The following is a 20,022-nucleotide window of genomic DNA, read 5'->3' as shown; positions in this document are numbered from 1 at the left end:
CAACAAACTAGAAAATTAAAAGGAGAAGGAACCCCCCTGCCGGGCCACGGCCCAGTTGGCCTAGCGACCAGGCCAGCCCACCCCGCGCCCCAGCCTACTTACCGTCCCGGTCCACCCGACTGAAACCCTAACCGCCCCACTCTCCCCTCGCACTCCTCTCTCTCCCTCCTCTGCCCGATCTGGGTCGGGGCAAACCCCGATCCCATCGGCCCGACGCCGCCGCCGATTCCCGCGGCCACTACGCCGAGTCCCCCCCTCGCTGGGACGCCCTCCCGCCTCTGCACGAATGCCCCCGACGCCACGAACTTCGTCCCAACCCGCCGGAAGCCGCGGCCTCGACCCGGTGCCGCCTCGTTGTCGATCTGACGCCGCCGTCCGTCGTCACCGCCACCTCGTCGTTGCCCCGTCATCATCTCCTCCCCGCGTAGCTTCACCGAGCCTCGCCGCCCCGTACCCCTGCAACGTCGGTGAGGCCCCCGGCCTCCGCCTCGCCTCTTCCTCTCCCTGTACAGAATGACACCGCGCGCCCCGCTCCTCCGCGCGTGCAGACCACATCCATTCGCGTCCCCTCGCGCCTCCTGCCGCACGCGCCTGCGTCCGGAGCCCGCTGCGCGCCGCCTCGCGGCGTTCCCCGCTCCTGCTGCTACGTGCTCTGCGTCCCGCCCTGTTGCCGCCCCGCCGTGCCTGGCTGCCCGCCGCTGCTCCCGGCGACTCCGACATGCCACAACCGTGCGCATCGCCTCCTCTGGCCGGGCCTCTAGCGCCCTGCGTGCATGCCACCGCGCCTTCCTTCGCTCCGCCGGCCTCGCTGTGCCGCCCTGCTCCGGCCACGGTCGCCGACGCTGGGCCACGCGCCGGCTCCCTTCCCCCGCTGGCCGCTGCGCCCTGTTGGGCAGGCTGGCGCCCGTCGCCCGGCTCCGCCCTGCGCCGAGAACCACCACCCGCGACCCGTTAAGGCCCCTGGGCCATTGACAAGTGGGCCCCGCCCCTGAGAACCTTAAAAAATGGTAGGATAGAAAAACAATAATTAAATTAATTAATTTAGTATTTAAGTAATTAATTAACTTAATTAATTCTGTTAGTTAACTAATTAAACCTAATTAACCTGCTAACTAATCTAATTAATCTGTTAGTAGTTAGGCAGTCAATGACAAACAGGCCCCGCCCGTTAGTTTGACCGGTCAAAGGTCAGCTTTGACCGCTGACGTCATAAAGGGTTTTCAATTAAATTAATTCTGTTAATTCTAGAAAATGATTAAATCCTTTTAAAATTAATATAAAATAAACCGTAGATCAGATGAAAACAATTTCTACATGAAAGTTGCTCAAAACGACGAGACGAATCCGGATACGCAGCCCGTTCGTCCGCCAGACATCCCTAACATAGCAAACACGCAACTTTCCCCCTCCGGTTCATCTGTCCGCAAACGCAAAACGCCGGGGATACTTCCCCGGATGTTTCCCCCCTTCGCCGGTATCACCTCATGCCGCGTTGGGGCACGCCTAGCATCACACTTTGCTTTGTCATGCATCGTTATGCACCTGTTTGCATTGTATTCATTGTTTCTTCCCCCTCTTCTTCCGCTAGACACCGAGACCGACGCCACTGCTACCCAGTACGACTACGGTGTTGACGACCCCTCTCTCTTGCCAGAGCAACCAGGCAAGCCCCCCCTTTGATCACCAGATATCGCCTACTCTTCTCTATACTGCTTGCATTAGAGTAGTGTAGCATGTTACTGCTTTCCGTTATTCCCATCCTGATGCATAGCCTGTCCTTGCTACTACTACTGTTGTTACCATTACCTGCTATCCTACTGCTTAGTATAGGATGCTAGTGTTCCATCAGTGGCCCTACACTCTTGTCCATCTGCCATGCTATACTACTGGGTCGTGATCACTTCGGAAGGTGATCACAGGCATATACTATATACTTTACACAGTTACATTACTTATGATACTGTTCGGAGATGGGGGCTGAAGGGGCAGGTGGCTCCATCCCGATAGAGGTGGGCCTGGGTTCCCGACGGCCCCGACTGTTACTTTGAGGCGGAGCGACAGGGCAGGTTGAGACCACCTAGGAGAGAGGTGGGCCTGGCCTGGTCGGCATCCGTGGTTAATTTAGAATAACACGTTTAACGAGATCTTGGTATTTGATCTGAGTCTGGCTACTGGCCTATACGCACTAACCATCTACGCGGGGACAGTTATGGGCACTCGACGTCGTGGTATCAGCTGAAGCCTTCGTGACGTCAGCGACTGAGTGGCGCGCGCCGGATTGGACCGTAAGCCTGCTCTTGTATTAAGGGGGCTAGTTCTGCTTCCGGCCGCGTACGCAACGTGCAGGTGTGCAATGGGCGATGGGCCCAGACCCCTGCGCCATAGGATTTAGACCGGCGTGCTGACCTCTCTGTTGTGCCTAGGTAGGGCTGCGACGTGTTGATCTTCCGAGGTCGGGCATGACCCAGGAAAGTATGTCCGGCCAAATGGGATCGAGCGTGTTGGGTTATGTGGTGCACCCCTGCAGGGAAGTTAAACTATTCGAATAGCCGTGATCTTCGGTAAAAGGACGACTTGGAGTTGTACCTTGACCTTATGACAACTAGAACCGGATACTTAATAAAACACACCCTTCCAAGTGCCAGATACAACCGGTGATCGCTCTCTCACAGGGCGACGAGGGGAGGATCATCGGTTAGGGTTATGCTATGCGATGCTACTTGGAGGACTTCAGTCTACTCTCTTCTACATGCTGCAAGACGAGGCTGCCAGAAGCGTAGTCTTCGAAAGGACTAGCTATCCCCCCTTATCCCGGCTTCCTGCAGTTCAGTCCACATATAATAGCCTTATTTTAGTTGATACCAATGCATACATATGTAGTGTAGCTCCTTGCTTGCGAGTACTTTGGATGAGTACTCACGGTTGCTTTCTCCCTCTTACCCCCCTATCCCTTCTACCTGGTTGTCGCAACCAGATGTTGGAGCCCAGGAGCCAGACGCCAACTTCGACGACGACTCCTACTACACCAGAGGTGCCTACTACTACGTGGTGCCCGCTGACGACGGCCAGGAGTAGTTTAGGAGGATCCCAGGAAGGAGGCCTGCGCCTCTTTCGATCTGTATCCCAGTTTGTGCTAGCCTTCTTAAGGCAAACTTGTTTAACTTATGTCTGTACTCAGATATTGTTGCTTCCGCTGACTCGTCTATGATTGAGCTCTTGTATTCGAGCCCTCGAGGCCCCTGGCTTGTAATATGATGCTTGTATGACTTATTTTATTTGTAGAGTTGTGTTGTGATATCTTCCCGTGAGTCCCTGATCTTGATCGTACATGTTTGCGTGTATGATTAGTGTACGGTCAAATCGGGGGCGTCACAGAGATGGGCTTGAGACCAACGGCATGAGTTGTCCATAGTGGTAACCCACTCTATGTGATCGGAGATCCCATGAAGTAGAAGTGGGAGACAAGCTGTTGGTCAGCTGAGAGGAGAGTATCCCTATTTTAATTATCCCACTCCGTGAAGATGCAATACTCTCCTGATCTGCATGGCAGCTTGATATTTATCTTAATGTGTTCCAAGTGGCTTATTTGAGTAAGCAGAGATGTTGTCCTGCAAAGCATCTCCTGAGGAACACACCTATATGAATTTGACTGTTAACGTTGCAGTCTATGAGAATTGGGTGCTCTCTAATAAATTCATGAAAGGCCCTGGAGTATGACGTATACGCTCCACCCGCGAGGAAGCCTTGCGGCAGCCCAGTATCGGTCAAGAATTTGTGTGAAACTGGTTTCGCAGAAAACTTGTAGTTCAAGGCATAGTCCACTATTCAAGTTGTGATCTAGTGTAGCATAAAACTCTAAGTGGAAGTTCAACTTCACAGTCTCCACTAAGCGCCGGTATATAAACAATGTTTTAGAACTAAATGATGAGATGTGCCAATGAGACTTTGTGGGGGATTGTTGGAATTTTGCTAGTAGGCCTTTGGCCCAAAGCACAACTAAAATTCTGGAATTCTCTTGGCCCATTCATGCACACATGTGAGTGGATTGAGTGAGACTAAAGTTTAGTCCCACCCCGGAAGTTGAGAGAGAGTTGCACCTCTTTATAAGGTGAGCTCTTCTACCACTTGTATGAGCATGAGAAGAGAAGACCTACACGCGCGCTCCTCCTCCACGCCTCGTCACGCCGCGCCGCGCCGCGGGTTGCGGGATTGAGCCGAGCCGAGGACAGAGCTATGCACATTGTCTATATTTTTGCTGCTCAGAAAAAATTAATGAGTTAATATTTAACGGACGCGTTAATTACTGAACCGTTTCCGATTCTTTTGGACCGTGACGACTCGGACGTGGGGTTTACTCCTACGACCTACCCGGCCCGCACTATATAGTCAGGCAGACGTCTACCCTCCGCCGCTTCGTATGGTTTCTCACCACCGTTCCAGATCATTGCGCCGCCAAGAAAGTCTTCTCCATCCCTCGTTTTGGCTTGCACCGGGAGAAGGGACAGCAGGCCTCGGGAACCCCGCCTCTCGTGATCCTGTATGGGAGAGGGGCGATCAGGTTTTTGGGGAGCGCACTTGCGCGACTGCTAGCAGCGACAACTTCGTGAACGACGACTTCTTCCCCGACCTCAGCAACCTCATCCTCGACGACATGGGCGACAACGTCAACGCTGGCGGTGCTGCTCCCGCTGCACCGTATGTGATTCTATCCTTCCTGTTCGAGATCGTGGTAGAATTCATGTTTCTAGTATGTGCCCTAGATGTGATCTGTTCATCTACTATGCTAGTTCGCATGATTAGTTTAATCTCTGCTATTGCTGTCATGATTTATCTTTTATTCATTCGAATTAAATCTCGTAGTAATTTGCTCATATTTCCAACAAAGCATCCACAGGAAGCTATTTGTTGCTAAGATGTTTGGACATAATCCAGTTCAAAGAATACCAAAAGGCCGAAACGAAGCACACTAGAGCTTGGAACCGGGGTTGTTGTGGGGGTAAATTCCCACAATGATTCTAGGTTTCAGTGTATCTACTCTCTACAACTTAGAGAGAAACGTATATTTATTTGTGTTAAGAAACTATAGTAAAATTGCATTGCACATATAGGTACTTGTTAATACTCCCTTCGTCCCAAAATATAAAAACGTTTTTTACATTAGCATAGTATAAAAAACGTTCTTATATTTTGGGACGGAGGAAGTACTTACCCATCTATATTTTCATAAAACAATATGATCAATTGCGACCTGCACGAAAATGAGAACCTGAAATTTATGTTTTCAAGCTTCAATTGTAGGGCGAAGTTGAAGGGGCTCTGGTTACATGTTATCTCAAGCTCTTGAAGCTAATGCCTTCTCAATTCCTCAAAGGAAAAAAAGGGAATGAGGCACTGTCCTTTTAGCTTGTACTATATATAAGATGCACCAGCATCCTCGGTCCAGCTTGCAGGTTTGGCAACTAGTCAGTAGCTACTAATGGCATGAGCACCTTCTCTGATTCTCACAAAGATTTGTCTGGGGGCAAATGTTCAGGTAAACAAGTCAACAACCAGCATTCTGCTCTGGCTCCCATGTTATTTTCCTTTTGCTTTTGCAGTAGGTGAATGGGAACATCCGGATTTTCCTATGATTGTAACGACCAATAAGTATAGAAGTGATGGGTGGAGAAAATAAGGGTATGCGACTGATTGATTTCCACGTGAAGTCTCGGACAGCATGGCAAACCATCCGCATGGGAATCTAGCCACCCACGATTCATCTGTAAAAAATTCCAAGTTGAAGTATATCATGCGCACTTAGCAAGCCCAGAATTATTCATGCCGTCAATTGCAGTCTGTCACTCCCCACGAAAATGAAACAAAATTCCAGTTTATCACATCGCAAAACATTCCCCTGGCCCGTTTGAAATGCCATATTGCCCTGGGCAAGATTAATAAACCCAAACTGTGACAGATAAGTTCGTCAGTAAGTTGGCATTGCTAAAAATGACAAGAGTGTAGGCACAATAGGCCCCTCAATATTTTTATTTTCAACCATGCCACATAGGAGAAGCTTTATTGAAGGTGCCAGAAGCATCCGTTTTAAAAAGCTTATCTCTCAAATGGATGTATCTAGCACTAACTTGATGTTAGATAAATTTATTTAAGAGACAATTTTTTTCGGACGAAGAAAGTATGAAGCAATTCGTGAAGCGGAGACAAGGATACTCGAGAGCGCCGGTGAAAAATCCACCAAGTGGAGCTTGACGTAACTCCAGTGTCAAGGGCAGTAGCCAGTAGCGATTAGAGCAGTGGCATAACCGATGATGAGATCTCTCCCATTCCATCGATCCTTTTCCTCATTTCCAACGGATATGAACTGGCCACGAAGGGGTTGACCCGACGATCAAATCCAGTGGCTAAGTCAGAATCAATCATATTCTCGCACAGGATAGAAACCAAATGGAACCAGACACTCCAACCGTTGGAACACTATGGCGAGCAGCGGCCAGTCGAGTGATTGACCCGCCCACTTTACCGAACCTGACAACGCAGTCGTCTTCCCCCCTGGCTAGCTACTAGGCCTCCCGCTCCCAGATCATTCTGGTTTGGTAACCTTTTTGTTAACAGTATTTTAACGATAACATAAGCTTTCAGGAATGGCGCTTGGGACTTCCGTCGGTGGCGTGGCATAACAAAACTGTCCTGCTGAACAGCAGCGTAGCGCCTTCCCGAGATATTTTAGTACTCTCTCTAAAATTGTACTAAAGCAACGACAAGTAGTACAAATAGGAGAGGTATATTAAAGAACTACTCCCTCTATAAATTAATATAAGGACATTTAGATCACCGTCTTAGTGATCTAAATATTTTTATATTAGTTTACGGAGGGAGAAGAAAATAATATAAATAATATGGGGCATTTGCCGGTTCGGTTCATGAAATGCTAAAACATCCAATAATACGGTGTCGAATATCGAATTTTGGAATGGGAGACGTCTGAAACATAGTTCGTCATGTCATACCTGCGCGGAGCTCCGGGTTTTTGACAATCAAGTTTCATATATATCAATGAGTTTGTTAGAGTAGCCAAACATGATTTTATTCTACTCTGACCATTTTTCTTCTTCTGATATACGGAGAATGTAAGTAGATTCTACATGTTCCACCTATCCACACAAGGGTCCCAAGACATCATCCACGCTCTGCTCGTGGCCGGACCATCATGCCCAACATCCCTGTCCGCTGCTGTAGCAAGTGCGCAATCAGCCCAGTCTATTTTCTGTGAGTTGCATTATGTGCGGTGCAGTTGCTTGCTATCCGGTTGCTCGACATGATGATTAACCAAGATAAAAGGGACGTTCCTTGCAGGAGCCTCCGACTGAAGACGCCACGTTTCTTAACCTGCCAACCAACACAAGCAGTGACCAATGAGCCAAGTCCCTATATCACCTTCGTCCTTCGTATTTATTGCGGCTGCCATGCACGCTGAACCAAGGCCACATGCAGCTAACGGTGACTGCGCGTGAACGATCACACATCTGTTCAAATGGTTCAATTCCATTGTTTTACCTTTCAATCATGCTCGGGCTTGGTTCAAAAATGTCCACGGTCAAAGTTAGACAAATTTAGGACCTGAATATCCGTCGAACGTCGGATTTTCAGGCATGACAAATCGATCGTTTCTTATGACAAATTATGTTTGCTGAGGATGACAAGTTTAGTTGGTGAATATGACAAATTTGTCTCGCTCATTTCTTGCTAGAAAATTGCTCTACTTACAAACTAAATTTGCCATTCTCACGTCAATATAAATTGCCATAGAAAAATTCGATTTGGCTTGCCTAAAAGTCTGATGTAAGATTATTAGCATTTCCTTAATTTCTTTAATGAAAATGGCACATGGGAGGGAAAAAAGTGAGACCAGGCTAAAAAGGAGCCGTTCCATTCAAAGAAGAATTAACCACGCAGCATCCTCGATCGAGCCTACACCTGAAGGTATGCAACCAATTATTGCCTACACATGAAAAAAGGAACCATGGTTATAAAAAAAAGTCAGATTGGATTCGTTAGCAAAGGCCTATCCTGACATTAGTGATCGATGATCGCTCATCACTCGCCCTCAAAGTGTTTTCTCTCAACTCTCAAGGGAGGAAAATAACCCGGGCGGCAAGTGAGCAGGCACTATCATTTGTCCGGAATTGTATTGTAGCCATCGCCATGCGGAGAGACGAAACCAAAAGGGAGTCTACCCGCGCTTTTCCCCAGTGGGCAGTGGAACATATCAAACCGACCTGCTGCTGCTGTTAAGTAGGAGTAGATGGTGGTAGGTAGTTTTCCCCGGATGATAAACAAGCCGGGAAGCAAGCAACCCACGATGCCCACATGCACCATGATAAGCGACCCGTCTCCCATTTTGTTTCACACTCAGCCATTATCTTCTCCAGGAGTTGGCAGACACTAGACCAGTGGCAAAGCTAAGCTGGTGGGAATAGTTGGCAGAGCTCTGGTGAAATGCTGCGATGAAGTAGGCGGCTAAGCTGGAGGGACTAGTGTGGCTGACAGAGCAAATTGCTCACTTGCTTGGCTGGCTGGTCGCTCTACCATGTCCATGTCCGTCCGGCTCCTACTCCGCTCCACCGCTCCTCCCCCGCACGCGCGCGATGCGGCCGCCTCGGCTCTTCCTCGCCTTGCTCGTGGTGCCGCTGCTGCTGCTGCTGCTGCGGCCGGGCGCGGCGTCCACGCTCTCCACGTTCGCCATGGCCAAGGCCGAGGAGACGACCATAGTGTGCGGGCTGCTGCCGTCCGCGGCGTCGCCGGCGCTGCTTGACCTCAACTGCACGGCGGCCGGCGGCGACCACCAGCGCCAGGAGACGTACCCCTCCACGCACCCCTTCTCCGCGCTGGCCGGCGGGGAGGACTTCCTCTGCGCCGTCGGCCCCTCCTCCGCGCGCGCCGACGCCGTCGACATGCGCTGGTGGGACCTGTCCAGGCACGCCGGCAGGTCCAAGCGGGTCTACCTCGGCCCGCCGCTCCGGGCGCTCGCCTCCAGCGGCTACCGCGTCTGCGGGGTGCTCTCCAGCGGCGAGCTCCATTGCTGGCGCTGGCGCGGGCTGGCCATCCCCACCGGGCTCCGCTTCGTCGCCGTCGCCGTCGGGAAGGGCTTCGTGTGCGGCATCGTCGCGGGCCCGCCCACAGCCACGCCTATCAGGTGCTTCGGGAACAAGACGGAGGATATCGAGGCCGTCACCGCCGCGCCGCGGGGCGGGAGCTACGACGTGGTGGTCGCGTGCGGCCGGCACGCGTGCGCGCTCTCCACGGGCGGTGGGCTCTCGTGCTGGGGCAGCGGCGCGCCGTCGTTGGACGGTGAGAACGCCACCGCCGGATACGCTGCGCTCGCGCTGGGGGAGAGCGGCGTCTGCGGGCTGCGGACCAACGGCACCATCCGCTGCTTCGGCGACGGCGTCGCTGCGCCGCCGGAGCCCCTCGCCGGTCTGCAGTACATCGACGTCCAGGCGCAGGGCTGCGCGTTCTGCGGCGTCCTCATGGCGAACTACTCCCTGGTGTGCTGGGGCGGCCACGAGTTCAACGCCACCAACCGCCTCGTCTTCGACCGCATCCTGCCGGGCCCGTGCGTGCCCATGTCCTCGTGCCAATGCGGCGTCCTGCCGGGCTCGGCCAACCTCTGCGCCGCCGGCCGGTGCATCTGCGTGGACTGCGCTTTCGAGCTCAACGTCGCCGTCCCCAAGGCAGCGAACCCTGGAAAGGCCGGCAGCGGCAGGAGGAGAAAGATCATTATTTGGGCTGCCGTCGCGGCGGCTGCGTTGCTTGTGCTCGTGGTGGCATTGCAGTTCGCGCTGCTCCTATGGTGCCGCCGCCGTCGTCGCCGCAACAACAGCCAGGATGAGCTTGCCGCGATGCAGTCCCTGATGCCGCCACGGCTTGGGTCCAGCAGGAGCAAGGGGCCCGGCAGCGTGGTGGAGCATTTCACGCTGGACACCCTACGCGCGGCGACGGAGGGGTTCGACGACAGCCGCCGGATCGGGTCCGGGAGCTTCGGGTCGGTGTACCGCGGCACGCTCCCGGACGGGCGGGAGGTGGCGATCAAACGGGCCGAGGATCACGCCAAGTCGTCGAGCTCGGCGGCGCGGCCGGCGCGGCGGCGCGACCGCGAGACAGCCTTCAACTCGGAGCTGATTGCTCTGGCGCGCGCCAACCACAAGAACATCGTGTGCCTGCTGGGGTGCTGCGCCGAGTCCGGCGAGCGCGTGCTGGTGTACGAGTTCATGATGAACGGCACCCTCCACGACCAGCTCCACGACCGCAGCCCCATGGCGGCGCCGGTGCTGTCGTGGCGCGGCCGGCTGACCATCGCGCTGGGCGCCGCGCGCGGCATCGAGTACATGCACGTCTACGCCGTGCCGCCCATCATCCACCGCGACATCAAGTCCGCCAACATCCTCATGGACGACTCGTGGACGGCCAAGATCGCCGACTTCGGGCTGTCCTCCGTCCTGGACCCCGCCGGCGACTGCGAGGACAACCCGCAGCAGCAGGAGCAGCCGCAGCAGCAGCGGACGATCTACACCGGCGGCACGGTGGGGTACATGGACCCGGAGTACTACCGGCTGCAGCACCTGACGGACAAGAGCGACGTGTACAGCTTCGGCGTGGTGCTCCTGGAGCTCATGTCCGGCTGCCGCGTCGTGCAGCGGTACGCCGAGAGCGTGACGCCCAAGAACGTGGTGGACTTCACGGTGCCGCACATCCTCGCCGACGACGTGGCGCGCGTGCTCGACCCGCGCCTCCCCACGCCGACGCCGCACGAGGCCGAGGCGCTGGCCTACGTCGGCTACCTCGCCGCCGACTGCGTGGGCCCCGTCGGCTGCGAGCGCCCGTCCATGACCGAGGTGGTGGACGCCCTGGAGCGCGCGCTCGCGGCCTGCTCGACGGCGCCGGTCTCCCGCTCCGGGACCGCCCGCCGCGTGCTGTCCCGCTCCGGCACGGACCAGTTTGACCTCACTGACACCGACTAGCGAGGCCGGCCGCCATTGACCGCCACGCAACCCACGCTGCTGATGCGATGTCTGGATCCGCATCGCGTCAGCAGCCACTGGAGCCGAGGGAGGGGCCCAGGAAGGAAGCCACGCGAGTCGCCATTGGAACACACACAGTCGGGACGGAAAGCAATGCGAGAGGACGGAATCAGAAACGCGGAGAAGAAGCCAAAGCTGCGAGGATTCCTCCGCGAATTGACGGCGAATTTTCGTGGCGAGCTGCTGATCTTGGCGATCGTGCTCCGGCTAGTCAAAATCAAGGAGCGGCGACCGCTCGTTAACAACTCCACAGCGACGTCCCACCGGTTTCCGTTCGTCCTGCGTGCGTGCGTGCGGGTGAACCGGGGCAAAATGAGATGAGAAGACACGGCACCATGGAAAAAAGGAGGCCATTCTTTCTTACTTTTTTCTTTGTTTATTTTCCTTGCGGCGTGCACGCCTGCATTTGTTGTTTACTCTTTGGTTGTTTCATTGGGCGTGGGGATTCTTTATTGATGTGTAATTGTGTATAGATTTTTCTTTCCGGGGATAATTGTGTATACACTATACAAGATCAAAAGATTATTACAAAGGGTGGATTTTTTCTTTTCTTTTTGTTCATGCTTCTGTTTTGCTTAATAATTGCTCGTCCGCTGCAACGGGATATAGATATTGCAAAATTTGTGCAAATTTTCAAGTTTCGCACACGGCAGAGCGGGAGTTGGGAACATGTCTGATGCCGTGTCGGCACACGATACAAACGTAATGCGAAACAATTGAGTACATCCTTGAAAGGTCTAGCTGCTGATTTTTATATGGTCAAAAGGGAGAAAGGAAAGAAGAGGAAATCCCTTTTTCTTTTTCTTGCTAGTGCTCATCTTCGCATGCTGCTCACTTTCTAGTGATTCTCCCTTTCACAGGTCACTTTGCCTGCCTCCTCCGGATGCAAGGGGAGTAGCTAAACTCCTAGTGAGCTCACTGCTCATTTCTGGTAAATGGAGGGCTAAATTTCGTGTTGACCCTTTTCTGAAATCTATTTAAGATTTGACCCTAGTTTGAATTATTTTTTAATCTGACTCTTTTGCTACCGGCAGGGACTATAGCGGTGGGGTATAACAGCCTACCGCCAAGGTCCCTGACGGTAAGGTTACATGCTCTACCGTAAAAAAAACTCCTAAGTATTGAACACAGTGCGTGCTCGTGCCTACCGCCAAGCATCTTGGCGGTAGGGTTGTGCAGGCTACCGCCAACCCTGTTGACGGTAGCGATGTTTCCTACCGCCAAAGTCCCTGGCGGTAAGCTGTTAGACCCTATCGCCATGGACTCTGGCGGTAGCAAAAGGGTCAGATCTCGATTTTTTTTCAAACTAGGGTCAAATCTTGAATAGATTTCGGAAAAAGGTCAAAACACGAAAATTTGCCTAAATGGGGGAGCAATGGATCAACCTTGTTTTGACGGTGGACATGGTATTAGTTTAGGCTCTGTTTTGGATAGAGATGAAGAGCCTAAAGTTTTGTTGCGTCTTTTAGGATCATCCATGCCATCAAGGTGCAGGAGCAAAGCAACGGTTTTGTCAAAATTGTGCCTGTCGGAAGAGTTCTAGTTTTTTTCTCTCGAATATGCACAAGTAGGTGTATCGTATATTGAAAAAGAAAGAACGAGAGTGCTCAACCACAATGAACTGTTAGTACAATCACATGTTATACACTAAACAATTCATCTAACCACCTAATCGCAATTTGGACTCTAACCCAAGTCACTCCACTGCTGAAGCCGCCCACAAAATGCCTCACCATCCGTGCACGTACGACCTGCTGCCGGAAGTGGAACCCATGGAGAAGGAGGCGACGGAGCCAGAGGTGGAGGCAGAGGAGGAGGCGGCAGAGCCGGTTGCGGGCTTCACCATGGCGGACACGCAGGCGGAGTACAAGGCCGCCTGAGCGATGGAGATGGCGAAGCAGACCGTCATCCTGGAGTCCATTCAGGATGAGAACTACGCCGAGGCCAACCAGTAAGAACAAGCGACGACAGAGGCGCTGTTCGCCAAACTGGACACAGAGGCAGAGGGGGAGGAGGAATCGGAGCCTCCGCAAGCGTAAGAGCTGCCGTACTTGCCCGTCTACTGATGCCGGGCACGGAGATTGTCAACATATCTGGTGACGAGTAGTTTAGCTACGTAAGTAGTACACATGTTTTTATTTGTATGAGTAGTATGGATTTGAGGTATGAAGTTAAAGATTTATGGTTGGGGCGTACGTTTTTAATGTGCTGCTCGGTCACTGTTTGTGGACCCGTTCGGACACGTTCGTCGACATTTTAAGGCCGGATTTTGATGTTTACGGTTGCTGTGAAGTACTTGAAATGCACTTCTGTGCGAAGCGAGCCCCATCGGACGAGAGTGTTAGGCCTTGCATAATGTTAGGTGCTTAAGAAAGTGCTTAGAAAAATAAATTAGATTTTTTTTCTGAAGTATCAATGTCTATTTCTACAGAAGTGACGTCTAATTAAGCGTCTACCCTGTACAAATACGAAATTGCTTTGCACACGATCATTGCACATACGATCTGATGTGTCTCTATTGGACTCGATGCCGCATTCCTTTTTTTTCCCGATGGACCTGGTTGATTGGATGAGAGCACATGTAACAACAATCATATGTGTGTTCGGACGTGAAAATGTCGTACGTATAGCAAGGCTCGTACAAATAAGCATTGATGCTTAATAAAAATATGTTTTATTTCTCTAAACACCTCTTCTAAATATTTTGCATTGTACAAAACCTCATTGGCATTGGGCATCCACTCCGCCCGCTTGCATGTCGTCTTATTTTAAATAGCTGCTACGAATCGAATTCTTCCTTTTACTACGTATCACTACTAGCTAAGCAAGTTTATGCCCCTACCACTTGTTTGAATTTTCTAAAAAATAATCGCAGGGGAGCTTGGAATTTCACTTTAAAATTTAAAGGTTGGTTCCGTAGAATTGGTAGATCGGCTTGACATGGTTTGTGTCCACGGGAAATAATTTCTGATCGTTGCTCCCTCCCTTGCCTCATCGTCCGGGGCACATGCACCGATGCGCGCACCGAACTTCCCCGGAGCGTTATCTTTTTCATGTGCGTGACCACGACAACGACGTAACCGGCGTATCGTACATGGCAGAGCAGGAATGCATACGTACGTGGGAGTTCCTCAAGTATACCAGCTCCACTAAAAAAGAAGAAGTGTATGACAGTATGAGCTCTCTCCAGTCCAATTAATCATCAAGGGCCCGTTTGTCTGGACTAAACAATCCTCCCCAGCTGCTTGATAATCATGCTTACAACCAGACAAACGGGTTGTTTTTTACCCCTCTCTCTTTCTTTTTTTGATTGAGGGATGAGACAAGCGGGTGGTTAGTTAGCCAAGCGGCCGCCCCCATTACATTCCATGACACCAGCGCCAACGAATGGCACCAAGCAGCAGCGACACGGTTTGACCGCCCTTTTCCCCGTAGCGGAAAGAGGCGATGAGAATGAGACGACGACGACGTCGACCGGACCAGGAGTCCGTCCGTGGCTAGCCACCTGCTCCTCCACGCCACGCGCGCATGCATGCGCCGGCCGAGCACGCAATGATCGCGGGGTAGCCGCCGCCGGCCAGCTGAGGCTGATGGTGCGAGCCGGCGTCCTCTTCTAGAGCTGATGAGTGCGCGTGATCTGGTCGTCGACGCATTGCATTCGCATTCGCGCCCGTCTCGTCGTCGCCGGTGGCGGCAGCGGCAGCGGGCGACCGGGCGGACGACGCTTCTCGGCTTGTTGGGTGACCACTTTTCCGAATCGGACGAAAAAGGTTGCGTGGATTGAACATGGGCTCGTACCGGTGTAACGCTTTTTCAGACGGTGGATGCGTATCCTTTTCCTGGATTATCATGCTGTCCTCCCCCCGATATTCGTGTGTCTTTTAGCTTTCGTCTTCTCGCTTTGCTTTGCTTGCTTGCAGACCCAGAAGGCGACGGGTCAACGTCTAGGTAGCATACTACATGGACCGGTCTGCTTGTACAAGGTGGTCAATCACGATGTGATTTTTTGCCTTGTTTCGTCCAATCGCCTTGTTCAAGTTTCACTCTGGTTATTATGTTATTTCCTGTGAAAACACACCTTTGCTCTTTTCAATTCCATTCGTCAAGCTTTATCTATTTGAGAAAATTGTTACTGTTCATCAAGCCGACTATGATAAAGTTAGGGGCCTCATCGTCCCAGATGCATGAAAAATCAGATGAAAAACTATGCTTAGCTAAGCCATGAGCCACTATATTGGCCTCAACGACTACGTGACATAGGATTACCCTATCGCAACCCTTACGGAGGAGTGAAAAAGGAAGAAGCTTGTCATTGACACCAGAGCCGGGCCGGCAAAATCCGGAGCCTTGTGCGAAATTCAAAATTGGGGCCCTATCTTACTAGAAAAAATTAAGCAGATACTAATTGAAGATTATGAGTCAATATTTGGCAATTAGACGAACCGTCTAACTCACCTAGTCTTGTGTCCCGTCCGGTTAAACTGCTATGTTCTGATCTTCAACTGAGGAGGCAAGCAGTGGCGGAAAGCAAACCCCCGGCCATATTTTTTTCCGGCAACATAGATAAATTTTGGCAAGTTGTTACTACCCAAAAATACCTCATAACATTCCCAAAAAATACCCATTCTAAAACATACAAAATAAAGCTCAGTTGCTCAATAAATCTAGAGTTTAAACTCAATTGGTAATGATCCAAAAAGTAGATAAACATGGAAAATTGCAAATAATAATAAAGGGATGAAAAGAGTACCAAATCAATTGTTTGCTTCATCCATAGCTCCCATAACCAGATCAATAGTAGAAGAAGAACCAATACCTTCAAGGCATCAAAAGTATAATTTCATAAGAAAATGCATAATCATCAAGTGAAATAATTATCATTAGTATAAATTGAAATATTTACCATTCGGTTGATATAAAAACCATTTGCAAGACCTTTAAGGTTGCATGATTTCAGGTTAAGATGTATGCTTCTGTTCAAGCATTTTCATTTTAGAATCAGTTATATATTTATTAATATTCACTCTTCAAATATAAGTGCCAATATCCTAATTTTTCAGTGTCATTGTTGACTAGAAACCTATAGTTTACATATTTATTCAGCCTAATATGCATTTGCTGACCACAACACCACTAAATTAGCTCTGCATCTGCATGTACCGTAATGCCTTGGCTTTCCATCGTTCTTCTAATGGATCCAAATCGACCTATCTTCAAGCACGCATCTCCTTGGGAATTTCCTTCGAAAATCAACTAGTTCCAACCATACCGTTGAAGATCATCTTCTGCACAAGGGAACGTGAAGGCATAGGCACTTAGGCAGGGGCCACCGGCGGCCTCGGCTGGGGCGGATGGAAGCACGACGGCAGCAGGGCGAAGCGGAGGTTGGGCTCGTCGGCTCGTCGCATCGTGGAAGGCCGTGGGTCCGAGCGCACCGGCGCAGCACGGCCAGGGCATGGCTGATGGGTTGGAAGGGGGTGGCCGGGGAGCGGGAAGACATCTCTGGCGGCTGGCGGCGGACTAGGAGGAGCAGGTCGCATCGCCTCCCTCCAGTCCAGTGCATTAGGTCATTTGGTGTGTACCGCAGGAGTAGGACGGCTTGGCATGGGCTGTATGTTGGGCCGCTGAAGCCAGCGCCATCCACGCCCCAGCAGCATACATAGTCACAGGCCTATACAAAAATTTGGGGCCCCCAAAATTTATGGGCCCTGTGCGGGCCGCACATTCTGCACAACTATGGGCCCGGTCCTGATTGACACACACTGCAAACTTTACAAACATGACACACTCCATCACCAAACGGACAAAATCACACCAAAGCCAAGCTTCAACATGGTCAACTCAAGATAGTGTCATTCGATGCGATCATACGCTTCATCATTTCTAGTTTAATGGCACAAACTACATTCCCCCCTTCTTTCAACTCTTCATTGCATGCAAACTATCACATGCAGTAAGAACATTGTCTGTGATAAGACATTCGTGGGTGAAAATACTCTGTTCAACACCAATTATACCATTGAAGCATTCTCTTGCACGGTTAGTAATATCTTCGGCAGCAATCTTATATATAAACATGCAAAGTGAGATGGGGCGATCACGATATTGAGAAATCATTTGTGGGAATCATACCTTACGGATTGGAGTGATTGATGTGTCATTCATGCCTGTCGGTAACTCCTCGCCATTCAAGAAGTCAAGCATCGCTGGAACTATATGTCATCCCTCAATAAATCTCAATGACGCCGAAAACCCCCCGCCATGAAACCATCTACCCCGGTGCTTTTGAGGTAGCCACATATGGTTTCTCGAGATCGTAATTCACGTGGACCGGTTAGGAACAAAATCGAGCAAATCATGCATCTGCCAAAATCCTTGAGAGCTATGATACTCTACCGCTGAAAGTGCAATTAGCACTTAAACTATTTTTTGGTGTGATGACAATGTGGTTAGTGGAACTAATATCGGTTGCTAAAGTTTATCTCAGGATATTGGATCCAAGTTGTTCTTGATGCAGGTGTGCAACCCCCCATTTCAAAAAGATCAAAGGAGTGGTCTACCAGCGATTCGAAGGTTTATTTTTGGTTCGAGTTGAGTCGTAGGAAAGACCGCACTGTTAAAAGGGGTCTCTGAGGAAGTGTGTCGTGTGGGAATGCCATTGCCAAAACCTATACACCTAGTCGCCCCACTCCTACCACCTTTCTTCTTAGTGTGCTAGTCAGGTACCCAGAAAGTTTGCAACAGTGTGTTTCTGGATACCCCGTGCGCACGGGGTCTGTTGACCCTCGTGCACACAGGGTAGTCAGAAACTCTCTGAGTACCCCGTGCGCATGGGGTGCCGTGTAAACTCTCTGAGTACCCCGTGCGCACGGGGTCTTTTGAACCCCATGCGCACGGGGTGGTGCATATGTCTCTGAGTACCCCGTGCGCACGGGGCTGACTTAGCCCGTGCGCACGGGGTCCAATGGGCAGAAACAGCCAGCTTGGGAAGAACACTATAAATACCCCCTTCTTCTTCCTCAATCCCTAACCCTAATGTCTTGTTGAGCTCCACCATTGCTACACTCCATTTTGCTCAATACTCTCAATCCCTCCACCCAAACTTGTTGAAACTTTGGGGGTTGGGAGAGCAAGACCCGATCTACATCTGGACCATACCAAATCGCGTTCCCTGCAACATTTCTTCCCCATTGACCTTGTTACTCTTTGAGCTTGGGCTTCTAGGGGTTAGAGGTTCCTCCGGGAGCTTCCTTACTTGTGGTGTGCTTCAAACAAGTTTGTAAAGGTGTGGTGGTCGCCTTCAAGACCAACCCCGAGTGATTCGAGGCTCATCCGTTGGGGGTGACTCGAAAGAGATTATGGTGAGCCTTCGGTGGCGTTTCGCAAGCTTTGGCTCCGGCACCGCTCTAAACGGAGAGTAGCTCTTCCCCAAGGAAGGGTGATTTTCAGGATAAAATCCGCGTCCTCGTCTCACTTATGGTTAATCCTTTCTTGCACTTTACTTTGCCTTGTATTCTTGTTGGCTTGCTATTTAGATTGTTGCCTAGCATATTTAACTTTAAGCTTGCTTGTCATATAGGTTGTGTTCACCTAGTTGCATATCTAGTGAACCCTATTTATCCGCAAAACCTTAAAATTGACAAGAAAGATTAAAATTTGTAGTCTCCTATTCACCCCCCTCTAGTCGACCGTATCGATCCTTTTTCAATTGGTATCAGGGCCTCGTGCTCTAATATAAGGTTTTACAACCTTAGAGAATATGGTCGATCTAGGGAATGTGGGAGGTGGCGCACCCATTGCGGAGGATGGTGAAAACCTACCCCCCCCCCCGCCATGACCGATGCACTTGTTGCTCCGTTCGTTGCTCCCGCCGCTCCCGTTAACCCGGGTGCCCCCTTGACCCCAGTCGATATTCTTTCAATGTTTGTGGATCTCACAACCGCTATGTTGAAAGAAGTTCGTTCCTCAGTCAAGGAGGAAATTGATGCTCGCTTAAAGCCCTCGACATCCGCATCAAACTCATTTGATCCAAATGTCATTCATGATGCGGATGACTCGAGAGAATCTCTTGCATCTTCAGCTCATACTCAAGTTCCCAAGTACAATGTCGTGGAACCCTTTTACTCACCGCAACCCTTGCAACATCCTCGCATTAATCCTGTTGGGCCTCTGCCCCCTTTGAAAGCTAATGCGTTTGCTAAATGGAAGCTAGATATGGAGTCTCATATTCGCAGTGCATCAACACAACTTTGGTGGATTGTGATCAATGGATTCAACCCCAAGGACTAGATGAATCTCACTTCAAGAGAAGCGGTTGGTGATCAACTCAATGCAACCGCCCACAACATGTTGCACACTGCGGTGACCGAGTACTATAGTGACTCCATTGCTCTTCTTAAGACCGCCAAGGAAATCAGGGATTGCCTTGAGGAGGCTCTTGAGGGAGATGAAGCAATTCGAAGATCTCGATTGGCTTTGCTCAAGCAAGAAGTCAATCTCTTTGTGAGGAATGAGGGTGAGTCTGTGGAAGAGGTTTACCGAAGGTTAGAGTCACTTGTGCTCAACTTGAGAACCTTTGGGTGCACTTGGGTAAATGACAACTTCATCAAGGACAAGTTCATCGATGAAATGGTTCTCATGGAACATACCATGGTCATGATGATACATCACCGTCGAGATCATCACAAGTTGACCACAGCTCAAGTTGTCTCCACTTTATCCACTCATGCTCTTTTGGAGACCAAGTCCAAGAAGAACTTTGCAATTGCTCAAGCAACCAAGAACTCCAATATTGCCTTGAAGGCCAAGAAGGTGATTAGTCAACCCTCAAGGGATGAAGAAGTGAGTGAAGAGACATGTGAGGAAGATGTTTACACTTCATGCCTGGCAAATGACTTTGTGGAAGACTTGGCTCTCTTAGTCAAAAAGTACTCCGGAACCATGGCAA

At 50.8% G+C, this 20,022-nt stretch overlaps 1 protein-coding gene across 1 annotated transcript; it reads left to right on the top strand.

Annotated features, from left to right (window-relative positions):
- The first annotated feature begins 8,112 nt into the window (after positions 1-8,112).
- Positions 8,113-11,636, top strand: LOC125550946 (serine/threonine-protein kinase-like protein CCR4). Its single transcript, XM_048714080.2, has one exon. The coding sequence runs from the start codon at positions 8,643-8,645 to the stop codon at positions 11,013-11,015; it is 2,373 nt and encodes a 790-aa protein (XP_048570037.1). The 5' UTR covers positions 8,113-8,642; the 3' UTR covers positions 11,016-11,636.
- Positions 11,637-20,022: the final 8,386 nt, after the last annotated feature.

The sequence above is a fragment of the Triticum urartu genome, chromosome 4A, assembly GCF_056163025.1.
Source record: "Triticum urartu cultivar PI428250 chromosome 4A, HENAU_Tu73, whole genome shotgun sequence".
In the NCBI taxonomy this organism is placed as follows: Eukaryota; Viridiplantae; Streptophyta; class Magnoliopsida; order Poales; family Poaceae; genus Triticum; species Triticum urartu.
The sequence above is the reverse complement of the archived record's forward strand: the minus strand, read 5'-3'. Positions and strand labels throughout refer to the sequence as shown.

Coding starts and splice junctions, on each gene's coding strand:
- LOC125550946 (XM_048714080.2), top strand. CDS start 8,643: ATGCGGCCGCCTCGGCTCTTCCTCGCCTTGCTCGTGGTGCCGCTGCTG.